We start from the raw sequence: 17,708 nt of genomic DNA, 5'->3' as shown, positions 1-17,708 counted from the left end.
CGCATGTGGGGGCGGGGCTCTCCCGGCCCCTCTTTTTTTGGGGGGGGTGGGGGCGGGGGGAGTTTGTTGCGTTTTCACCGTTTTTAATAATCCCCAAATCCTGGGTTTTGTTGGGGTTTTTCGTTTCTTTTTTTTCTCTTTATTATTATATTATTATTATTAATATTATTTTTGGTTTTGGCCCCCCGGGGGGGGGGGCGTGTAACCCTGTCCACCCCCGGGGGGGCACACCCCAAATTTAGGTACACGTTGATGCCCCCCGGGGTGGGGGACGCCCCGGGACCCCCCCCCCCGTCGGTACAGCCCCCCCCCTTTGTACACGTAGCGCCGCGGCCCTTCGAGATAGAAACGTTATTTTAGATACATTTTATTATGAATAACTTTTGTTATGACTATGGCTGGTAACCATGACTACGTTATTAAAGAGAAAAAAAAAAACAAACGAACCCAAAGTGCCTGGTTTTTGCCCCAAAATGGGGATGGGGGGGGTCCAGGCTCAACCTTGCTACGAGCCGCTGGAGAATCCCCCCCCTCAGTTGCTGGAGGAGTCGGAGGCGTCGCTGGGGCTCTCTTCCTCCTCCTCCTCTTCCTCCTCTGAGGCTTCGCTGGGGCTGAGGCGGGGGCTGCGGGGAGGCCCCCCCTCGCTGCCCCCCCCTTCTGACTCTTCCTCCTCCTCCTCCTCTTCCTCCTCCTCTTCCTCATCGTTGTCGCTGCCGAAGATCTCCTCCTGGTCGCGGGCAGCCCGGGCGGCGTCGCTGCCCCCCCGCCGGCCCCCCCTGCCTTCCTCCTCATCTTCGGCCTCATCCTCCTCCTCGCTGCGGGCCGAGCCACCCCGCTCGCTGCTGCTCCCCGAGCCTTCGGCCTCCTCCTCCTCCTCCTCGCCGCTCACCCCCCCCTCGCTCTCGCTGCCCTTCTCCCGCTCTTCCTCTGGAGGGGGGAGAGATGGGGGGGGAGGTTTGGGGGGGCTCCCCAACACTCCGCCCCCTCCCAGGGGAGCCCCCACCCCGTACCTGATCCCGCCGCCTCCTTCTCAGCCTCCATCTCCTCCTCTTCCTCCTCCTCCGGCTCGTGGTTCTCCAGCTGCGCCCGCCGTGCTTCCTGGGGGGGTCAGCAATCGGGGGGGGGTCAGCGGGACGCCTGGGTCCCTGCTGCACCCCGGGGGGGGCAGGGAAAGGGGGTGGGGGTCCCCCCAATACCGCCCCCCCGCCCCAGCCTGTACCTGGGCCTCCAGCTCCTTCTCGTTCATGTCGCGGTGCTTCACCACCAGCACCGCGTTGGTGCCCGACTGCACCCCCGCCCGCGCCCGCCGCTTGCTCAGCCGCACCCTGGGGGGGGCGGGGGGGGGGTCAGGCACCCCTGGGACCCCCCCCAGACCCCTCCGGACACCCAGGGATGCCCCCAGACCCCCTGTAACCCTGCCCAACCCCCCCAGACCCCCTGCGACCCCCCCAAACCCTGCCCAACCCCTAGGGAACCCCCTCAGACCCCCTGCAACCCCCCCCAGACCCCGCCCAAACTCCACAGACCCCCCCCGACCCCCAAATCTCCCCCCACGGCCCCACAGGGACCCCCACCCACTGTCCTGGCAGGTGGGGGGGCACTCAAGCACCTCTAGGGCCCCTCCCTGGAGCCCCCGGGCCCCTCCCCACACCACCCATTCCCCCCCCACTCCAAACCACACAGGGACCCCCAACAAGCCCCCAGGGAAGGGGAACACACACCCCCAGTGCCCCCATTACTGGTGGGGGTGGCTCCCAGTGCCCCCCCGCCCCACCGGCCCCCCCCAGCCCCACCTGGTCTCCAGCTCGTTGTAGTAGACGCCGTCGCCCTCGCGGAAGATGAAGAAGTAATTCTCCTCGTAGCCCTTGCTGGCCTTGTTCTTCACGTTCCAGTTGTACTCCCGGGCGATCTTATAGTCGTATCTGGGGGGGGGCACACGGGGGGGTTGGGGGGGGACTGGGAAGACACACCCCCCCAAATCCCCCCCCCGCCCAAAGCAGCCCCCCAAAACTTAACAGGCTCTGCCAAGTTGTCGGTTTGTTCTCCACGAAGCTGCAGGTCCCCCCCATACCTCCTCCCTGTGGTTCCCCCCAGGCTATATGGGACGCCCTGAGCTCTATAGGACCCCCCCCAGTGATATAGGGCCCCTCCCGGATATATAGACCCCCCCCGGCCCCGTACACGTCTTCGGGGGCGTAATCCATCTCCTCCTCCTGGTCCCGCTTCCGCTTGCGCAGCGTCTCCTCCACCGGCAAGAAATAGGCCACAAACTGGTTCCCCTCCTCGTCCATCATCCCCCTGCGGGCAGGAAGGGGTTAAAGGGGGTGCGGGGGGGGCAGAGACCCCCCCTACCCAAAATGAGGGGTGTCCCCCCCCCCCCCCGGCACCTGATCATGGCCTGGGACATCATCTCCAGGGCGGCCGGGCCGCTCGTGTCCTTGGGCGCTGGGTCCGAGTCGAAGATGACTTGGGCGCAGGGGTTGATCCACATCTGGGGGGTACAAGGTGGTGGGTGTGGGGGGGCAAAAAGAACGGGGGGGGGGGCAAAAAGGGGGTGTGGAGAAGGGGTTGTGGGGGGCAACATGCCCCCCCCAGCACCCCCTCAGCCCTCAAAACCACTGTTTTGCCCCCAAAACCCCTGATTCCCCCTCTGATGGGGGGTCCGTGCCTCAGTTTCCCCTGCAGGACAGTGTCGTGGGAAGGGGGGGGATTTGGGGTGTCGTTCTCCCCCCACTGGGGGGTCCCCAAAGTGTCCCCCCCCATGCCGAGGGGGTCCCCGCGGCGTCTCCCCTTACCTTGAAGTCAGGGAAGACAGGCATGACCTCGACAGGGGTGACACGGGGTTTGCTGTAGTGCTGCGTGATCTGGGGGGGGCACAGGAGTGTGTCAGGACTGTGTGTGTGTCCCCCAAAATCCTGGGGGGGCCCCAAATATCCCCGGAGGGGACACCAAAAAACCCGCCCCCCCCTCTTCTTACCGCTTTCTGGGCATCCTCGAAGGTCTTCTCGATGGCGGCGATTTGGCTGTCGCGGTCTTTGTAGATCTCTTCCTCCGTGAACTGCTGCTTCACCGAGACGCCGATCCTGGGGGGGGACACGGACACGGGTGGGGGGGTGAGGGGGGGCAGGGGGCTGTGCCCCCCCCCGCCGGGACCCCCCCGGACTCACTTGACCTCAGGTTTCTCGTTGGAGACGCCGTAGCGGTTGAACTCGGTGGAGATGTACTCGGTCTTGCGCATCCACGGCACCACCTTGGCGTGTTGCTGCGATCTGGGGCGGGGGGGGGCAGCGTGATGGGGGGCCCCCCCAAGGGTTTAGGGGTGCCGTGTGCCCCCCCCCAGCCTGGTTTTGGGGGTCCGTGTCCCCCCCCCGGGGATGCTGTTACCTCTTGGAGCTGGTGGGTGCCTGGATCTCTTCCTCCAGCAGCTTCTCATCCGCCGGGTCCAGGAGCACTGGAGGGGGAGGGAAAGGGAAAATTTAGCTTCCACTCCCCCAGTGTTGGGGTCACCCCCCAATTTTTGGGGTCCCACCAGTGTTGGGTTCCCCCCCTCCAATTTTGGGGTCCCCCCAACCCCTACTGGCAGCTCAGCCCCTTGTGGAGCTCCTGGGGTGTCCCTCAGCCCTGGGGTAGATGCCCCCCCCCCAAATCTGGGATCCCCCCCTAAATTCGGGGGTCCCCCCTTAAATTCGGGGTGCCCCCAGCCCCCCCACCGCTGGGGTCGATGCGGTAGGTGTCGGGGTTGATGAGGTCGATGGTGACGCCCAGGTCAGGCTCCGTCAGCAGGTCGTGCTTGTGCTGCTTCTCCAGCGACGTTGCCTTGTACTGCACGAACCTGGGGGGGGGGGCACATCCAGGCACCCCGAAACACCCCCCAAAAACTCCCAACCCCCCAAAACACACCCCCAAAACAACGCAAACCCCCCAACCCACCCCCCAATAACCCCAACCCCCCCAAAACAACGCAAACCCCCCAACCCAACCCCCCAAAACAATGCAAACCCCCCAACCCACCCCCCAAAATCCCCAACCCCCTCAACCCCCCCCCAAAATGCTGCTCCAAAAAACCACCCCCTCCTAAAACACCCCCCAAAACACTCCAGCCCCCCAAAACACCCCACCCCCCAACACCTCCCCCCTCAAACCAGGGGGGGTCAAAGCACCCCCAAACCCCTTCCCCAGCGCTGAATGACCCCCCCCCAATCCCCCCTGCCCCCTCCTTTGCATTGCAGGAGGCAGAGAGGACCCCACCCCCCCACCCCCCCAACCCCCCGTTTTATGGCCCGAATTGGGGCACGGGGGGGGCGGGAGGGGCCCCCCCGTACCGGTTCTGGTCGAAGGGGTAGGTGATGAACTTGGGGTCGAAGGGGATGTCGGGGAGGCTGTTGCAGTACTTGACCCGACAGACCACGCCCGACCTGGGGGGGGGGCGGGTTGGGGGGGGGTCAGGGGGGGACCCCAAAACACGGGGAACCCCCCCAGAACACAGGGGGACCCCCGGGGGTGGGGACCCCGAAAGGCACCCGCGGGGTCTGACCCCCACTCACCTCTCGGGCAGCGTCCGGTGGGAGCTGGGCCTGCGGGAGGGGGAGGGGAGCGGGGGGACCCAGGCGCCCGGGCCCCCCGCCCCCCACGCGCTATGACGTCATGAAGAGACCCCAACATCCAGAACCCCGCCCTCCTGTGCGCTATGACATCAGAAGGGACCCCCCACACACACTGTGTGTGACGTCAAGAAGGGACCCAGGCATCCGGGACACCCCCCCCGCTCCTTCCGTGCACAATGACGTCAGAATGGGGACCCCCAAGCCCCGCACGTGCGCTATGACGTCAGGAGGGCACCCGGGGTTCCGCGCCCCCCGCCCTCCCGCTGCCTGTGACATCACCAGGGGACCCTGACCGTCCGGCTCCCCCCGCGACCCGCGGGCCCGCCCCCACCCCGTGACGCCACGGCACCCGCCATGACGTCAGGCCCGTGGCGCCGCCGTACCTGTGGCCCGGCTCCTCCCGCTGCGCCTGCGTCTGGATGGTGGGAGCCATGGCGGGGCCGGGGCCGGGCCCTGCGCAGGCACCGCGGGGGGCAGCTGCTTCCGGGCGGCGTCAGGACCCCTCCGGCCTGACGTCACTTCCCGCGGCGCGGGGCCGGCCGGGAGCGGAAGTCAGGCGCGCGGCGGGAAGATGGCGGCGCCCCCTCAGCCGCCGCCGACGGGGCCGGGCCCTGGCCCGGGGCCGCCCGCCGCTCCCGCGCCGCCGCCGCCTCTGCCCGCCGCCCCCGGGCCGGGACCGGGGCCGGGGCAGGCTCCGGGGCCGGGGCAGCCGCCGGGGCCGCCGCTGCCGGCGCAGGTGGCGGCTGCGCAGGCGCAGGACTTCGACCCGGTGCAGCGGTTCCGCCTCCTCATCCCCCAGCTGAAGGAGAGCCTGCAGGTGGGCGGGGCCTGCCGCCGGCACGGGGCGGGGCCTGCCGCCGAGGGGAGGCGGCGCTTGCCACAGCGGGCGTTCTACCGCCGAGGGGGGCGTGGCCTGCCGCCGAGGGGAGGCGGGGCTTGCCACAGCGGGCGTTCTACCGCCGAGGGGGGGCGGGGCTTGCTACCGTGGGCGTTCTCTCGGCGGCAGTGGGCGGAGCTTTTCGCGGGGGAGGCGGGGCCTGTCACTGTGGGCGTTCTACCGCTGCCATGGGGCGGGGCATGCCGCCGGTAGAGGGCGTGGCCTGTTGCCACGGGCGTTCTGCCGCCGCGATGGGGCGGGGTCTGCTGTCAGGGGGCGGGGTCTGCTGTCAGGGGGCGGGGTGCTGGGAAGGGGCAGGGTCGGCCCTGGCAGGGAGGGTCCCCCCGGAGGTTGGGGTGTCCCTGTGCCGGTAATGGGGGTCCCGGCGGGGGTCCCTGTGCCCATGTCCTTGTTTGAGGGGTCCCAGGGGTGTCCCTGTGCCGGTAATGGGGGTCCCGGCGGGGGTCCCTGTGCCCATGTCCTTGTTTGAGGGGTCCCAGGGGGGTCCCTGTGCCCGTAATGGGGGTCCCGGCGGGGGTCCCTGTGCCCATGTCCTTGTTTGAGGGGTCCCAGGGGTGTCCCTGTGCCGGTAATGGGGGTCCCGGCGGGGGTCCCTGTGCCCATGTCCTTGTTTGAGGGGTCCCAGGGGGGTCCCTGTGCCGGTAATGGGGGTCCTGGCGGGGGTCCCTGTGCCCATGTCCTTGTTTGAGGGGTCCCAGGGGTGTCCCTGTGCCAGTAATGGTGGTCCCGGCGGGGGTCCCTGTGCCCATGTCCTTGTTTGAGGGGTCCCAGGGGTGTCCCTGTGCCGGTAATGGGGGTCCCGGCGGGGGTCCCTGTGCCCATGTCCTTGTTTGAGGGGTCCCAGGGGTGTCCCTGTGCCCGTAATGGGGGTCCCGGGGGGGGTCCCTGTGCCCATGTCCTTGTTTGAGGGGTCCCAGGGGTGTCCCTGTGCTGGTAATGGGGGTCCCAGGGGGGTCCCTGCCCCAGTGATGGGGGTGTGTGTGGGGGGAAGTTTCTTTTGGGGTGTCCCCTGCCGTAAATGAGTCTCCACTGCCCAGTGACAGGCATGGGGCCGTGGTGGGAGCCGGGGCGGGGGGGGGGGGCGGGTGTCTCCCCCAGGGTGGACATGTCTCCCCTGACCCCCACCCAGACCCTGATGAAAGTGGCGGCGCAGAACCTGGTGCAGAACTCCAACATCGACAACGGGCAGTGAGTGGCCGTCCCCCAGCCCCATCCCAGTACCCCTCAATGCCATCCCAGTGCCCCCCAGCCCCATCCCAGCACCCCCCAATCCTCCCCCACTGCCTCCCATTCCCCCTGCAGCCCCACAGTCCCTTCCCAGTGTTCCGCAGCCCCCCTCCGCCTCCCCCGTGCCCTCCTGGGGGGTGACGGTGACGGTGGCCCCCTCGCAGGAAGAGCGCCGACGGGGCTTTGCAGCGCTTCGACAAGAGCCTGGAGGAGTTTTACGCCCTCTGCGACCAGCTGGAGCTCTGCCTTGTGAGTGACCCCCCTTCAGCCCCCCCGGTGACACCCCCAGTGTGGTCCCCATGCCCCCAGTGACACTGGTGCCCCCCTAAACCCCCACCCTCTTTGCACCATCACACCCCCAGCACCATCCTCACCCCCCCATCCCGTCCCCACCCGCCCAATCTTGTCCCCTCTGCTGTCCTACCCCCGCCAGTGACCCCCCCGTGTCTACTCCCCAGCGCCTGGCCCACGAGTGCCTCTCGCAGAGCTTCGACAGTGCCAAGCATGCCCCCGCCCTGGTACCGGCGGCCCCCAAAGGCGAGGGGGGGGCAGGCGAGACCCTCCCCTACACCCAGTACCTGCCCCTCATCAAGGCCCAGATCGCCGGCGCCAAGGACATCCACAACGCCCTGCTGGAGGGGGCCAACAAGATCACCGGCAAGCTGCCCCCCCCGGGGGGGCCCTGAGTGGTTTGGGGGGCCCCCATGGGGATCACAGACCCCCTCCAACCCTCCCATGGGGGTCTGAGCACGGATATAGGTTTTGGGGGGGGGCCTGGTAGCACGTTCAGGGGGCTGAGTGCAGACACGGTGTGTGGAGGGCTGCTGACCCCCCCGGGAAGGCCCTGATTTTTTTGAAGGGGCCCCCATGGGGGTCACGGACACCCCCTCCAAACCTCCCGTGGGGGTCTGAGGGCGGATATAGTGTTTTTGGAGGGTCCTGGTGCCCGGCGTGGGGGTCTGAGCGCGGGTACGGGGGTCCCAGTGCTGGGTTTTGGGGTGCTGACCCTCATGGGGTGCCCTAACGGGGGGGTCGGGGTGTGGGGTTTTTGATAAATAAACTGTTTTTCTCTGAAATCGGCTTCTCTGTGCCCACGGCGGGACCTCGGGGAGGGGGGGGGGGGGATCCTGCCCCCTCCCACGCGAGACCCAGGCGTCTGGGGGGGGGGCCACTTCCCGTGGGAAGAGGCGTGGGGTGACGCGGGCTGAGGCACCCGCCCACTCAGCGCTGCCCCGTGACGGCGCGGCGACGTCACGGCTTGGCGGAGTGACGTCACACCCCCCCCGCCCGCCGCTCCACTTGAAACCCGATCGCCGCCTTCGCGCCGCATCTTTTGTCCCCTCTGAGCCGCCGTCGCGCTCTGCCAATCAGGGCATGTGACTGCGCCCGGTCCCCGCCCACCCTCTCACGTGACGCTGGGTCGGTTCTCGCGAGAGGCGGCGGCAGCGGCGGCGGGACCAGGATCGGGACCAGGACTGTGGCCGGGACCGGGACTGTGGCCGGGACCGGGACCGGGACCGGGACCGGGACCGGGACCGGGGCCTGGCGGGAGTGAGGCTGACGCGGGGGCCGGGCTGGGATAGGCCCAGAGCGGGCCGGGCCGAGGCGGGACCGCGGCTGACAGCGGAGCGGGGCCGGGGCCTGGAGACAGGCCGGGCCGAGGCCTAGAGCGGAGCGGAGCCACCGTCCCCTCCGGGGGTAAGGTGGTGGGGCCCCCCCCAGGCGATGGGACCCCCTCGGAGCCGCTCCTGACCGCTCCCCCCGCCCCGGGGTCAGATCTGGGGCTCAGGCCCCTGGTGGGGGGTCCCGGTCGGGCCGTTCCCGGGTGTGGGGCTGCCCCGGGGGGGGGTCGTACCGGTCTGTGCTCCCTTCCTGCCCCGGGACACCCCGATATCATCCCTCTGCGTCCCCCCGGAACATCCCCAACCTCCCCTATCTCCCCCCCCACGATCCCCCCACGGGACACCCCTGTTTCCCCCCACCTATCCAGTTCCCCCCCCGCAGGACACCCCCATCTCCCTCCACAGCCTCCCGGGACGCCCCCGTGTCCCTCCACCCCCCCGGGACACCCCCAGACTTCCTGCCCATCCCCCTGGGACACCCCCATCTCTCTCCCCCCAGACCTCCCAGTGCCGCCATGTCGGACAGCGACGACAGCAACTTCTCGGAGGACGAGAGCGAGCGCAGCAGTGAGGCTGAGGAGGCTGAGGAGAATGAGGTGAGGCTGAAGGCTGCAGCGGGGGGCGGCACGTGTGGGTGCCCTCCCTCATCCCCCCCAAACTCCCCCAGGCCGAGGAGGAGCGTGCCAGCGTGGCTGGCAGCGAGAAGGAAGAGGCCGAGGAGGAGGAGGAAGAAGAGGAAGAAGAGTATGATGAGGAAGAAGAGGAAGAAGATGACGATCGACCGGCCAAAAAGCCACGCCACGGCGGCTTCATCCTGGACGAGGCTGGTGAGCTCAGGGGGCCCCGGGGGTGTTGGGGGGGTTGCTGCCAACCCCCCCGGCCTCACTCACCCCCCTGATCCCCCCAGATGTGGATGACGAGTACGAGGATGAGGACCAGTGGGAGGATGGGGCCGAGGACATCCTGGAGAAAGGTGAGGAGCGTCCCCATGCCTCTTTGGGGGCCCCCCTTGGAGCTTTGGGGGCCCCCCAGGGTCCCTTCCCCACCCTGGAGGCCTGAGGAAGAGGATGGAAACACAGCCCTGTGGCAGCGCGGCTCTTTGGGAGCTGAACTGCCTTCTCCAGCTCTTACCTCCCCTTCCAACCCCTTTTCCCCCCCCAAAACCCATCACTTGGGGGGACTGGGGGACGGGAGGGATGGCACATTTCCCCAGCCTCCCGCTGTCCGTCCATTCCTCCTTCCCCATGTCCGTCCGTTCAGCACATCTCATCCACGCTCGCCTGGGGTTTTTATTTTGCTTTTATCCCCCCGCACCTCACCTTTCCCCCCCGTGCTGCCGTCTGAATTTTGATTCCTTCCCCTTTGTTCCCCCCTCACCCGCGGGTGGTTTTGCCGCTATTATTTGCTCCATTCTCCACCGCCACTCCTTGTTCCCGAGCAGAAGAGATCGAAGGTAAGCCCAAATCACCCCTCCGCCCCCCCATTTCCCCTCGGGGTCCCCCCCCGCCACCCTCCAGGGCCAAGCAAGCCCAGCCCACCCCCCCGCGTCATCCCCCGGCAGCGAGATCCCGACCTTCCTCTTCCTCGTAGCTTCCAACATTGATAACGTGGTGCTGGACGAGGATCGCTCCGGCGCTCGGCGGCTGCAGAACCTCTGGAGGTGATGGCGGCTCCGTCCATGTGTCTGTCCGTCTGTTGGGGCGGCGGGGGCTGCGCTGACGCATCCCACCCCTCCTTTTCTCTCCCCAGGGACCAGCGCGAGGAGGAGCTGGGCGAGTATTACATGAAGAAATACGCCAAGTCATCAGTGGGAGAGACGTGAGTCCCCGTCCCTGTCCCCATCCTCATCCCTAGTGGCCCCCCTTCCTCCCCACCACCCCTCCTCTTCGTTATTTTTCTGTAATTTTCCCTTTTTTCAGCGTTTATGGTGGCTCCGACGAGCTCTCAGATGACATCACACAGCAGCAGCTGCTGCCTGGCGTCAAGTGAGTTTCACGGTGGGGCCGGGGCAAAAACCTGTGTGGTTTTGGGGGGAAAAAGGAACAAATCGGGACGAGCCACCCCATAACGGCATTTCCCTCTCCGCCCGCTCGCAGGGACCCCAATCTCTGGACTGTGAAGTGCAAGGTGGGTGCTGGGGGGGGAACAGCGCTGGGGACGCTCGGCACGGTGCGGGGGAGCCACATCCCCACCCCTAAACTGTCCTTTTCATCCCCAGATCGGCGAGGAGCGTGCCACAGCCATCGCCCTCATGCGGAAATTCATCGCTTACCAGTTCACCGACACGGTGAGGCTGTGGGGGAGCCGGACTGTGGCCGGAGCGTGTGTGGCAGCGCCGCCGTGTTCCCAGCGTGTCCCCAACACGTCCCTTTGTCCTCCAGCCTTTGCAGATCAAGTCGGTGGTGGCCCCTGAGCACGTCAAGGGTTACATCTACGTGGAGGCCTACAAGCAGACGCATGTCAAGCAGGCGATTGAGGGGGTGGGCAACCTGCGCATGGGCTACTGGAACCAGCAAATGGTCCCCATCAAGGAGATGACCGACGTTCTCAAGGTGGTGAAGGAGGTCACCAACCTCAAGCCCAAATCTTGGGTGCGCCTCAAGAGGGGGATCTACAAGGACGACATTGCCCAGGTGAGGAGGGGAAGGGGACGGCGACACTGTGGGGAGAACACACCCGTGGCTCACCCTGTGTTTCTGCTCTCCAGGTGGATTATGTGGAGCCCAGCCAGAACCAGATCTCCCTCAAGATGATCCCCCGCATCGACTTCGACCGGATCAAAGCCCGTATGAGCCTGGTAAGTGGATCCATGCCGCACCGGTGCCGGCACCGTTACCACACCGCCGCCCTTCGCTCACCCCTGCTGTCCCCCGCCCCGCAGAAAGACTGGTTTGCCAAGAGGAAGAAGTTCAAGCGACCTCCGCAGCGGCTTTTCGACGCCGAGAAGATCCGGTAGGCAACCGTCACCGTGGCAGGGGACATCAAACACAGTCCCAAAAGCACCCCCCCGGGGAAGCTGCCCTCGCTGAGGGAGGGCTTTCGTCCCTGGGGGGGGCTCTTGCCCACCGAGGGGGTGATTTGAGTTTTGTCCCAGGTCTCTGGGAGGCGACGTGGCGTCCGACGGGGACTTTCTCATCTTCGAAGGCAACCGCTACAGCCGTAAGGGATTCCTCTTCAAGAGCTTCGCCATGTCAGCCGTGGTGAGCACTGCCACCCTGCCCTGCCGGGCTTTGAACCCAAAACGCACCAGTTTTCCCCCAAAACCACCTCCTTTCTAACACCAAGGGGTGTTGGGAGACGGGTGGTTCCTCGGTGGGGACAGTGCTGCCGATCTGGGTGTGTTTTGGGGCAGAATGGGGCATTTTGGGCACCGGCTCTGCTCTTGGCAGATAACGGAGGGTGTGAAGCCCACCCTGTCAGAACTGGAGAAGTTTGAGGATCAGCCTGAAGGCATTGACCTGGAGGTGGTGACGGAGAGCACGGGTAAGCGGGAGCCACCACCGTCCCCCTGCCGTCCCCGCCACGGCGCTGGCCCCTCACTATCCCTGCCATCCCAGGGAAGGAACGAGAGCACAACTTCCAGCCTGGTGACAACGTGGAGGTGTGCGAGGGTGAGCTGATCAACCTGCAGGGCAAAATCCTCAGCGTCGACGGCAACAAGATCACCATCATGCCGAAACACGAGGACTTGAAGGTCAGGGAGTCCCCAGGGAGTGATGCTGGGTGCCTCCCGGGGCCCTTGCGGCCGCCCCGGACCCCGCCAGCCCCTTTTCTCCCTGTCCACAGCGTTCTCTTTCCATGCCCTCCAGGATATGCTGGAGTTCCCGGCTCAGGAGCTGCGGAAGTATTTCAAGATGGGTGACCACGTCAAGGTGATTGCGGGGCGTTTCGAGGGCGACACGGGGCTCATCGTGAGAGTGGAGGAAAACTTCGTCATCCTCTTCTCCGACCTCACCATGCACGAGGTATTTGGGGGGTGAAGAGTCCCGCTTGGCACTGTGGCCCGCCCCAAAGCAGGCTGTTTTTGTGGGAAAAAGAGGGGAAATGGCTGCGTCTCACACTCCTCACCACCAGCTCAAGGTTCTGCCGCGGGACCTGCAGCTGTGCTCGGAGACGGCGTCTGGCGTGGATGTAGGGGGACAGCATGAGTGGGGTGAGCTGGTGCAGCTGGACCCCCAAACCGTGGGCGTCATCGTCCGTCTGGAGCGAGAGACCTTCCAGGTGAGTCTGAGTCCCAGCTGCCTGGAGGAGCTGCATCCGTGCCCAGGGGGGTGTTCCATGCTCATCCCTGTGCTGGAGCCGTGTCCCCTGCCCCGGCAGGGTCCCCGTTTTTAGCCGCCCCACTCCCAGCCTTTTGCTGTCCCCGCAGGTGCTGAACATGTACGGGAAGGTGGTGACGGTGCGGCACCAGGCCGTCACCAGGAAGAAGGACAACCGCTTTGCCGTTGCCCTCGACTCGGAGCAAAATAACATTCACGTCAAGGACATCGTCAAAGTCATAGACGGGCCTCACTCGGTAGGGGCTTACGGGGTTTGAGGTGGGGAGGGCGGTCCTGGGGGTGTGATGGGTTCTTCCTGGTGCTTTGGGGGCCCCTCCTGGCATTTTGGGGGCCCCCAGAGGTGCTCTGGGTCCGTCCCTGCTTCAGGGACTGTCCCTGCGGCGAGCTGGGTCCCTCCTGGCACCGTGGAGGAGTCCCTAGTGTATTGGGGTCCCTCCTGGTGCCCCCTTGCATCCCTCCCGGCATTAAGGGGACACCAGGTCCCTCCCAGCACCCCTCTGGGTCCTTCCCATTGCTGAGGGGAGGATCCGGTCACCGCTCTGGGGCTTGCCTCCCCTTTTTTACCGGGGCTTAACCCCCACCTTTTATTGGGGCAGGGCCGTGAGGGAGAGATCCGGCACCTCTTCCGGGGCTTCGCCTTCCTGCACTGCAAGAAGCTGGTGGAGAACGGGGGCATGTTCGTCTGCAAGACCCGGCACCTCGTCCTGGCGGGCGGCTCCAAGGTGGGGACGTGCCAAAGACACCCCCGGGGACTGCTGGGAGGGGCTGCAGCCCCCTGGTTTTGCTGCTGCCTCCCCCTCCAGGTGCCATTTTCTCTCTTTCTCACAGCCGCGGGACGTCACCAACTTCACCGTGGGTGGCTTTGCCCCCATGAGTCCCCGTATCAGCAGCCCGATGCACCCCAGCGGGGCTGGTGAGTGTTGGGTGTCCCTGAGAGTGGGGGGGGGTGTCCCCAAGGACCCCCCCCGAGCCCTTTCTTGGTCCCACAGGCCAACGCGGTGGTTTTGGCGGCGGCGGCATGAGCCGTGGCCGCGGGCGGCGGGATAACGACCTCATCGGACAGACAGTGCGCATCTCCCAAGGACCCTACAAAGGTGGGTGCCTTCTGACGGGGCACTGGGTGCCTGTTTGTCCCCCCCCAAACGGGGGAGGGGGCCTCGAGGACACCCGGACCCCCACCCTGAGCCCCCATTCTGCCCCGCAGGCTACATTGGGGTGGTGAAGGACGCGACAGAGTCGACGGCCCGCGTGGAGCTGCACTCCACCTGCCAGACCATCTCGGTGGACCGCCAGCGCCTGACCACCGTGTGAGTGGTGGGGACGGGGACACCAGGGTCAGGGTGGCCCTCGAAAACCCCCTGACAGGTCAGGGTGGCCCTTGGAGACCCCCCAACGGGTCAGGGTGGCCCTTGGAGACCCCCGGCAGATCAGGGTGGCCCTCAGGGGTGGTGACACTTGGGCCAGAACCTCCCCTGGGGGTGGATGACACCCACAGACAGGAGCGGGGCTCTTTCAGGGGGTCCCTGTCCACCCCTGGCACCGTGTCCCTGTCCCCTGACACCCACGTGTCCCCACAGGGGTTCACGGCGCCCAGGCGGAATGACATCGGCCTACGGGCGCACCCCCATGTATGGCTCGCAGACCCCCATGTACGGCTCCGGCTCCCGCACCCCCATGTATGGCTCGCAGACCCCCCTGCACGACGGTGAGTGGCACGAGGGGACAATGGGGGATGGAGGGGACAGGGATTAGGGGGACCCTGGGGACACAGGGGGGAGCTTGGGGTGGCCTGGGCACCCCCCAGGCCTTCAGAGACCCCCAGGACCAGAATGAGACGGGACCTTGGGCAACACGGGGGGATGGAGGGAAGAGGGATTAGGGGAACCCTGCAGGGGATGCACCAGGATGAAGTGGGACCTTGGGGGACACGGAGGGGACTGGGGGGACACAGGGATGGAGGGAACAGGGATTGGGGGGCTCTGGGGTCACAGAGGGGACTCGGGCGGGGCTGGGTTGGAGGGCGATGGACCAAGATGAGATGGGACACGGAGGGGAGCCTGGGGTGATCTTCTGGAGGTCATGGGGCTGAAGTGGGGCTGGGGACATGGAGAAGGGGGTCTCGGGGGGCAGGGGGCAACTAACAGAACCGCTGCGGGACCCTCACAGGCAGCCGCACGCCACACTATGGCTCGCAGACGCCGCTGCATGACGGCAGCCGCACACCCGCCCAGAGCGGCGCCTGGGACCCCAACAACCCCAACACGCCTTCCAGGTGCGTACGGGGGTACGTCCCCTCGCCGGGATGGCCCCGTTTTGGGGTCCCCGGCCACCGGGACGGCCCCACTGTGACTGTGATCCTTGGCTGTTCCCTGTAGGGCTGATGAAGACTTCGAGTACGGCTTCGACGACGAGCCCACGCCCTCGCCGCAGGGCTACGGGGGCACCCCCAACCCGCAGACCCCCGGCTACCCCGATCCCTCGTCCCCGCAGGTCAACCAGCCCTACAACCCGCAGACCCCCGGCACGCCGGCCATGTGAGTGCTCCCTCTGCCCCACGGCAGACCCCGGGGGACCCCAAACCACAGCTCTGGGGGGAAACTGCTCCTGGGGGACCCCAAACCACAGCCCCAAGGGGAAATTGTGCTCCTGGGGGACCCCAAACCACGGTTTTGGGGGGGAACCATGCCCCTGAATCAGGGACCCAGGGTGAAACCGCAGCCCCAGGGGACCCCAAACCACAACCGTGGGGGGGAAACTGCTCCTGGGGGACCCCAAAACACAGACCTGGGGGGAGCCATGGCCCTGTGGCCCCTTGAATTGGGGTCCCAGGGTGAAACCGCAGCCCCAGAGGACCCTGAACTACACCCCTGGGTGGAACTGTGCTCCTGGGGGACCCCCAACCGTGGCCCTGGTGGGCAAACTGTGCCCCCAGGGTGCAGTGCTGGCCCCGGAGGACCCCAAATCCTCGAGCCCTGTCCCTCTGCCACCTTTCCTACCTCTCCTGCCCCCCGCCAGGTACAACACCGACCAGTTCTCGCCCTACGCCGTCCCCTCGCCGCAGGGCTCCTACCAGCCCAGCCCCAGCCCCCAGAGCTACCACCAAGTGGCCCCCAGCCCCGTGGGCTACCAGAACACCCACTCACCAGCCAGCTACCACCCCACGCCGTCGCCCATGGCCTACCAGGTACCCCCAGTCCCCCTACACCCCCCTAAACCCCTTCGTAGTCCCTATATAACCCCTGTTTGTAGTTCCTATATAACCCCCCCTCATAGTCCCTATATACCCCCCTACAGACCCCCATAGCCCACCTGAACACCCTCATAGCCCCTATATAAACCCCCTCATAGCCCCCCTTCAGGCCCCTACACCCCCCAAAGCCCCTTGTAGTCCCTCTACACGCCCCTAAAGCCCCTCGTAGTAGTCCCTATATAACTCCTCCCTCGTAGTCCCTATATAACTCCTCCCTCGTAGTCCCTATATAACTCCTCCCTCGTAGTCCCTATATAACTCCTCCCTCGTAGTCCCTATATAACCCCTTTGGAGTCTCTATATAATGTCTTCGTAGTCTATATAACCTCTACGAGGCCCCATAGCCCGCCTATAAAACCCCTCGTAGCCCCCCTAAAACCCCTCGTAGCCCCCCTAAAACCCCTTGTAGCTGCCCCTACACCCCCAAACCCCCCCTCATAGTCCCCCTACTCCCCTCCAATGTTGCCTCCTCTCTCTCCCCCCAGGCCAGCCCCAGCCCCAGCCCGGTGGGCTACAGCCCCATGACCCCCGGGGCCCCCTCCCCAGGGGGGTACAACCCCCACACCCCTGGATCAGGGATCGAGCAGAGCTCCAGCGACTGGGTGACCACCGACATCCAGGTGAAGGTCCGTGACACCTACCTGGACAGTCAGGCGGTGGGGCAGACCGGCGTCATCCGCAGCGTCACGGTGAGACCCTCCCGGGGGGGGCTTGGGGGGTGGTTTTGGGGCAGGGGGGGACGCACAGGGTGATGCTGACCCCCCCCATTTTGTCACCGTAGGGTGGGATGTGCTCCGTCTACCTGAAGGACAGCGAGAAGGTGGTGAGCATCTCCAGCGAGCACCTGGAGCCCGTCACCCCCACCAAGAGCAACAAGGTAGGACCCCCCCGCCCCATCCTGGCCCCCCCCAGCACTCCCCCTGCCACCCCATGGTCCCTCGTGGACCTTCTAGAGCCCCTTGGGTGCCACACCAACCCCTCTGGGACCCCCCAAGCCCCTCTGGGACCCCCACGACCATCCCAAGGACCCCTCTCCCCCATTTCTGCCCCCCCCCGCCCCCGGCACTAACGCCCCCTGCAGGTAAAGGTGATCCTGGGGGAGGACCGCGAAGCCACCGGGATCCTGCTCAGCATCGACGGGGAGGACGGGATCGTCCGCATGGATTTAGAGGAGCAGCTCAAGATCCTCAACCTCCGCTTCCTCGGCAAGCTGCTGGAGGCCTGAGGGCCCCCCCCGCTGCCCCCCATTTTCTTTGTTTCCTCATTTTCTTTCTACCCCCCCCCCCTTTTTCCCCCCTTCTCTGCGCTGCTGGTTGTAGCAAGGTTTAGGTGTTGAATAAACGCCTGTGGGTGCAGCACCCCCTCTCCTGTGCTGTTCTCTGCGTGGGGGCCCTATGGGGCTGGGGGGGGCAGGAACTGGCGTCCCCCCCCATAGAGCTGGGGGCAGGGCTGTCGAACCAGGGCCCCTGTGCCCCATTGGACTGGGGAAAGGGGGGTTAAACCGCCCCCCCGTGGGGTTGGGAGAGGGTTGAACCGGGACCCCCGTAGGGCCGTGGAGGGGGGGGGTTGAACGGGGCCCCCCCGCCGCCCCATAGAGCCGGGGGGGGTGAAGCGGGCTCAGCGCCGGCCGCGCACGTGTTCTACCTCCTTCGCCCTGCCTCCGCTGCCGCCGCCTCTTCTCATTGGCTCTCCCGACGGTGGCCCCGCCTCCCCTCCACCGCCATTGGCCAGCTGCCGCGCCGCCATTGGTCGTCAGCCCCCACGCCCTGCCCCTCGCGTCTTTCCTCCTCCCCCTACTCACTCCCCACCGTCTCTCATTGGCTGGCC

General features: G+C 66.4%; 3 protein-coding genes across 5 annotated transcripts; 2 read left to right on the top strand and 1 right to left on the bottom strand.

Moving 5' to 3' along the window:
- Positions 1-357: 357 nt before the first annotated feature.
- On the bottom strand, positions 358-5,037 carry PAF1 (PAF1 homolog, Paf1/RNA polymerase II complex component). The gene is made up of 14 exons (XM_059833170.1): positions 4,988-5,037; positions 4,545-4,574; positions 4,323-4,415; positions 3,711-3,832; positions 3,385-3,451; positions 3,168-3,269; positions 2,978-3,083; positions 2,796-2,864; positions 2,388-2,491; positions 2,182-2,298; positions 1,794-1,922; positions 1,220-1,325; positions 1,011-1,098; positions 358-927 (listed from the first exon to the last, which is right to left on the bottom strand). Exons 1-14 carry the CDS (start codon positions 5,035-5,037, stop codon positions 533-535), a joined length of 1,578 nt encoding a protein of 525 aa, XP_059689153.1. The 3' UTR covers positions 358-532.
- A 138-nt stretch (positions 5,038-5,175) lies between these two features.
- Positions 5,176-7,457, top strand: MED29 (mediator complex subunit 29). Its single transcript, XM_059833183.1, has 4 exons — positions 5,176-5,421; positions 6,632-6,690; positions 6,894-6,978; positions 7,188-7,457. The coding sequence occupies exons 1-4, from the start codon at positions 5,176-5,178 to the stop codon at positions 7,413-7,415; spliced, it is 618 nt and encodes a 205-aa protein (XP_059689166.1). The 3' UTR covers positions 7,416-7,457.
- Positions 7,458-8,378: 921 nt separating this feature from the next.
- On the top strand, positions 8,379-17,151 carry SUPT5H (SPT5 homolog, DSIF elongation factor subunit). 3 transcript variants are annotated; one of them, XM_059833192.1, is made up of 30 exons: positions 8,379-8,427; positions 8,851-8,947; positions 9,019-9,178; positions 9,259-9,324; positions 9,793-9,804; positions 9,942-10,011; positions 10,101-10,169; positions 10,271-10,336; positions 10,448-10,478; positions 10,570-10,638; positions 10,733-10,984; positions 11,059-11,148; positions 11,233-11,303; positions 11,446-11,551; positions 11,741-11,834; positions 11,909-12,045; positions 12,161-12,316; positions 12,426-12,572; positions 12,721-12,867; positions 13,228-13,353; positions 13,460-13,544; positions 13,621-13,725; positions 13,836-13,938; positions 14,209-14,336; positions 14,798-14,903; positions 15,007-15,165; positions 15,647-15,815; positions 16,367-16,570; positions 16,663-16,758; positions 16,963-17,151. In XM_059833192.1, exons 2-30 carry the CDS (start codon positions 8,867-8,869, stop codon positions 17,104-17,106), a joined length of 3,249 nt encoding a protein of 1,082 aa, XP_059689175.1. In that variant the 5' UTR covers positions 8,379-8,427; positions 8,851-8,866; the 3' UTR covers positions 17,107-17,151. The 3 variants fall into 3 exon arrangements, with proteins under 3 accessions (XP_059689175.1, XP_059689176.1, XP_059689177.1); XM_059833193.1 differs by lacking the exon at positions 8,379-8,427 and having other exon boundaries at positions 8,808-8,947; positions 9,028-9,178; XM_059833194.1 differs by lacking the exons at positions 8,379-8,427; positions 9,793-9,804 and having other exon boundaries at positions 8,808-8,947; positions 9,028-9,178.
- Positions 17,152-17,708: the final 557 nt, after the last annotated feature.

Source organism: Gavia stellata, chromosome 41, assembly GCF_030936135.1.
Source record: "Gavia stellata isolate bGavSte3 chromosome 41, bGavSte3.hap2, whole genome shotgun sequence".
Classification (NCBI taxonomy): domain Eukaryota; kingdom Metazoa; phylum Chordata; class Aves; order Gaviiformes; family Gaviidae; genus Gavia; species Gavia stellata.
Note: the sequence above shows the minus strand (reverse complement) of the source record. Positions and strands in the feature narration are given on the sequence as shown.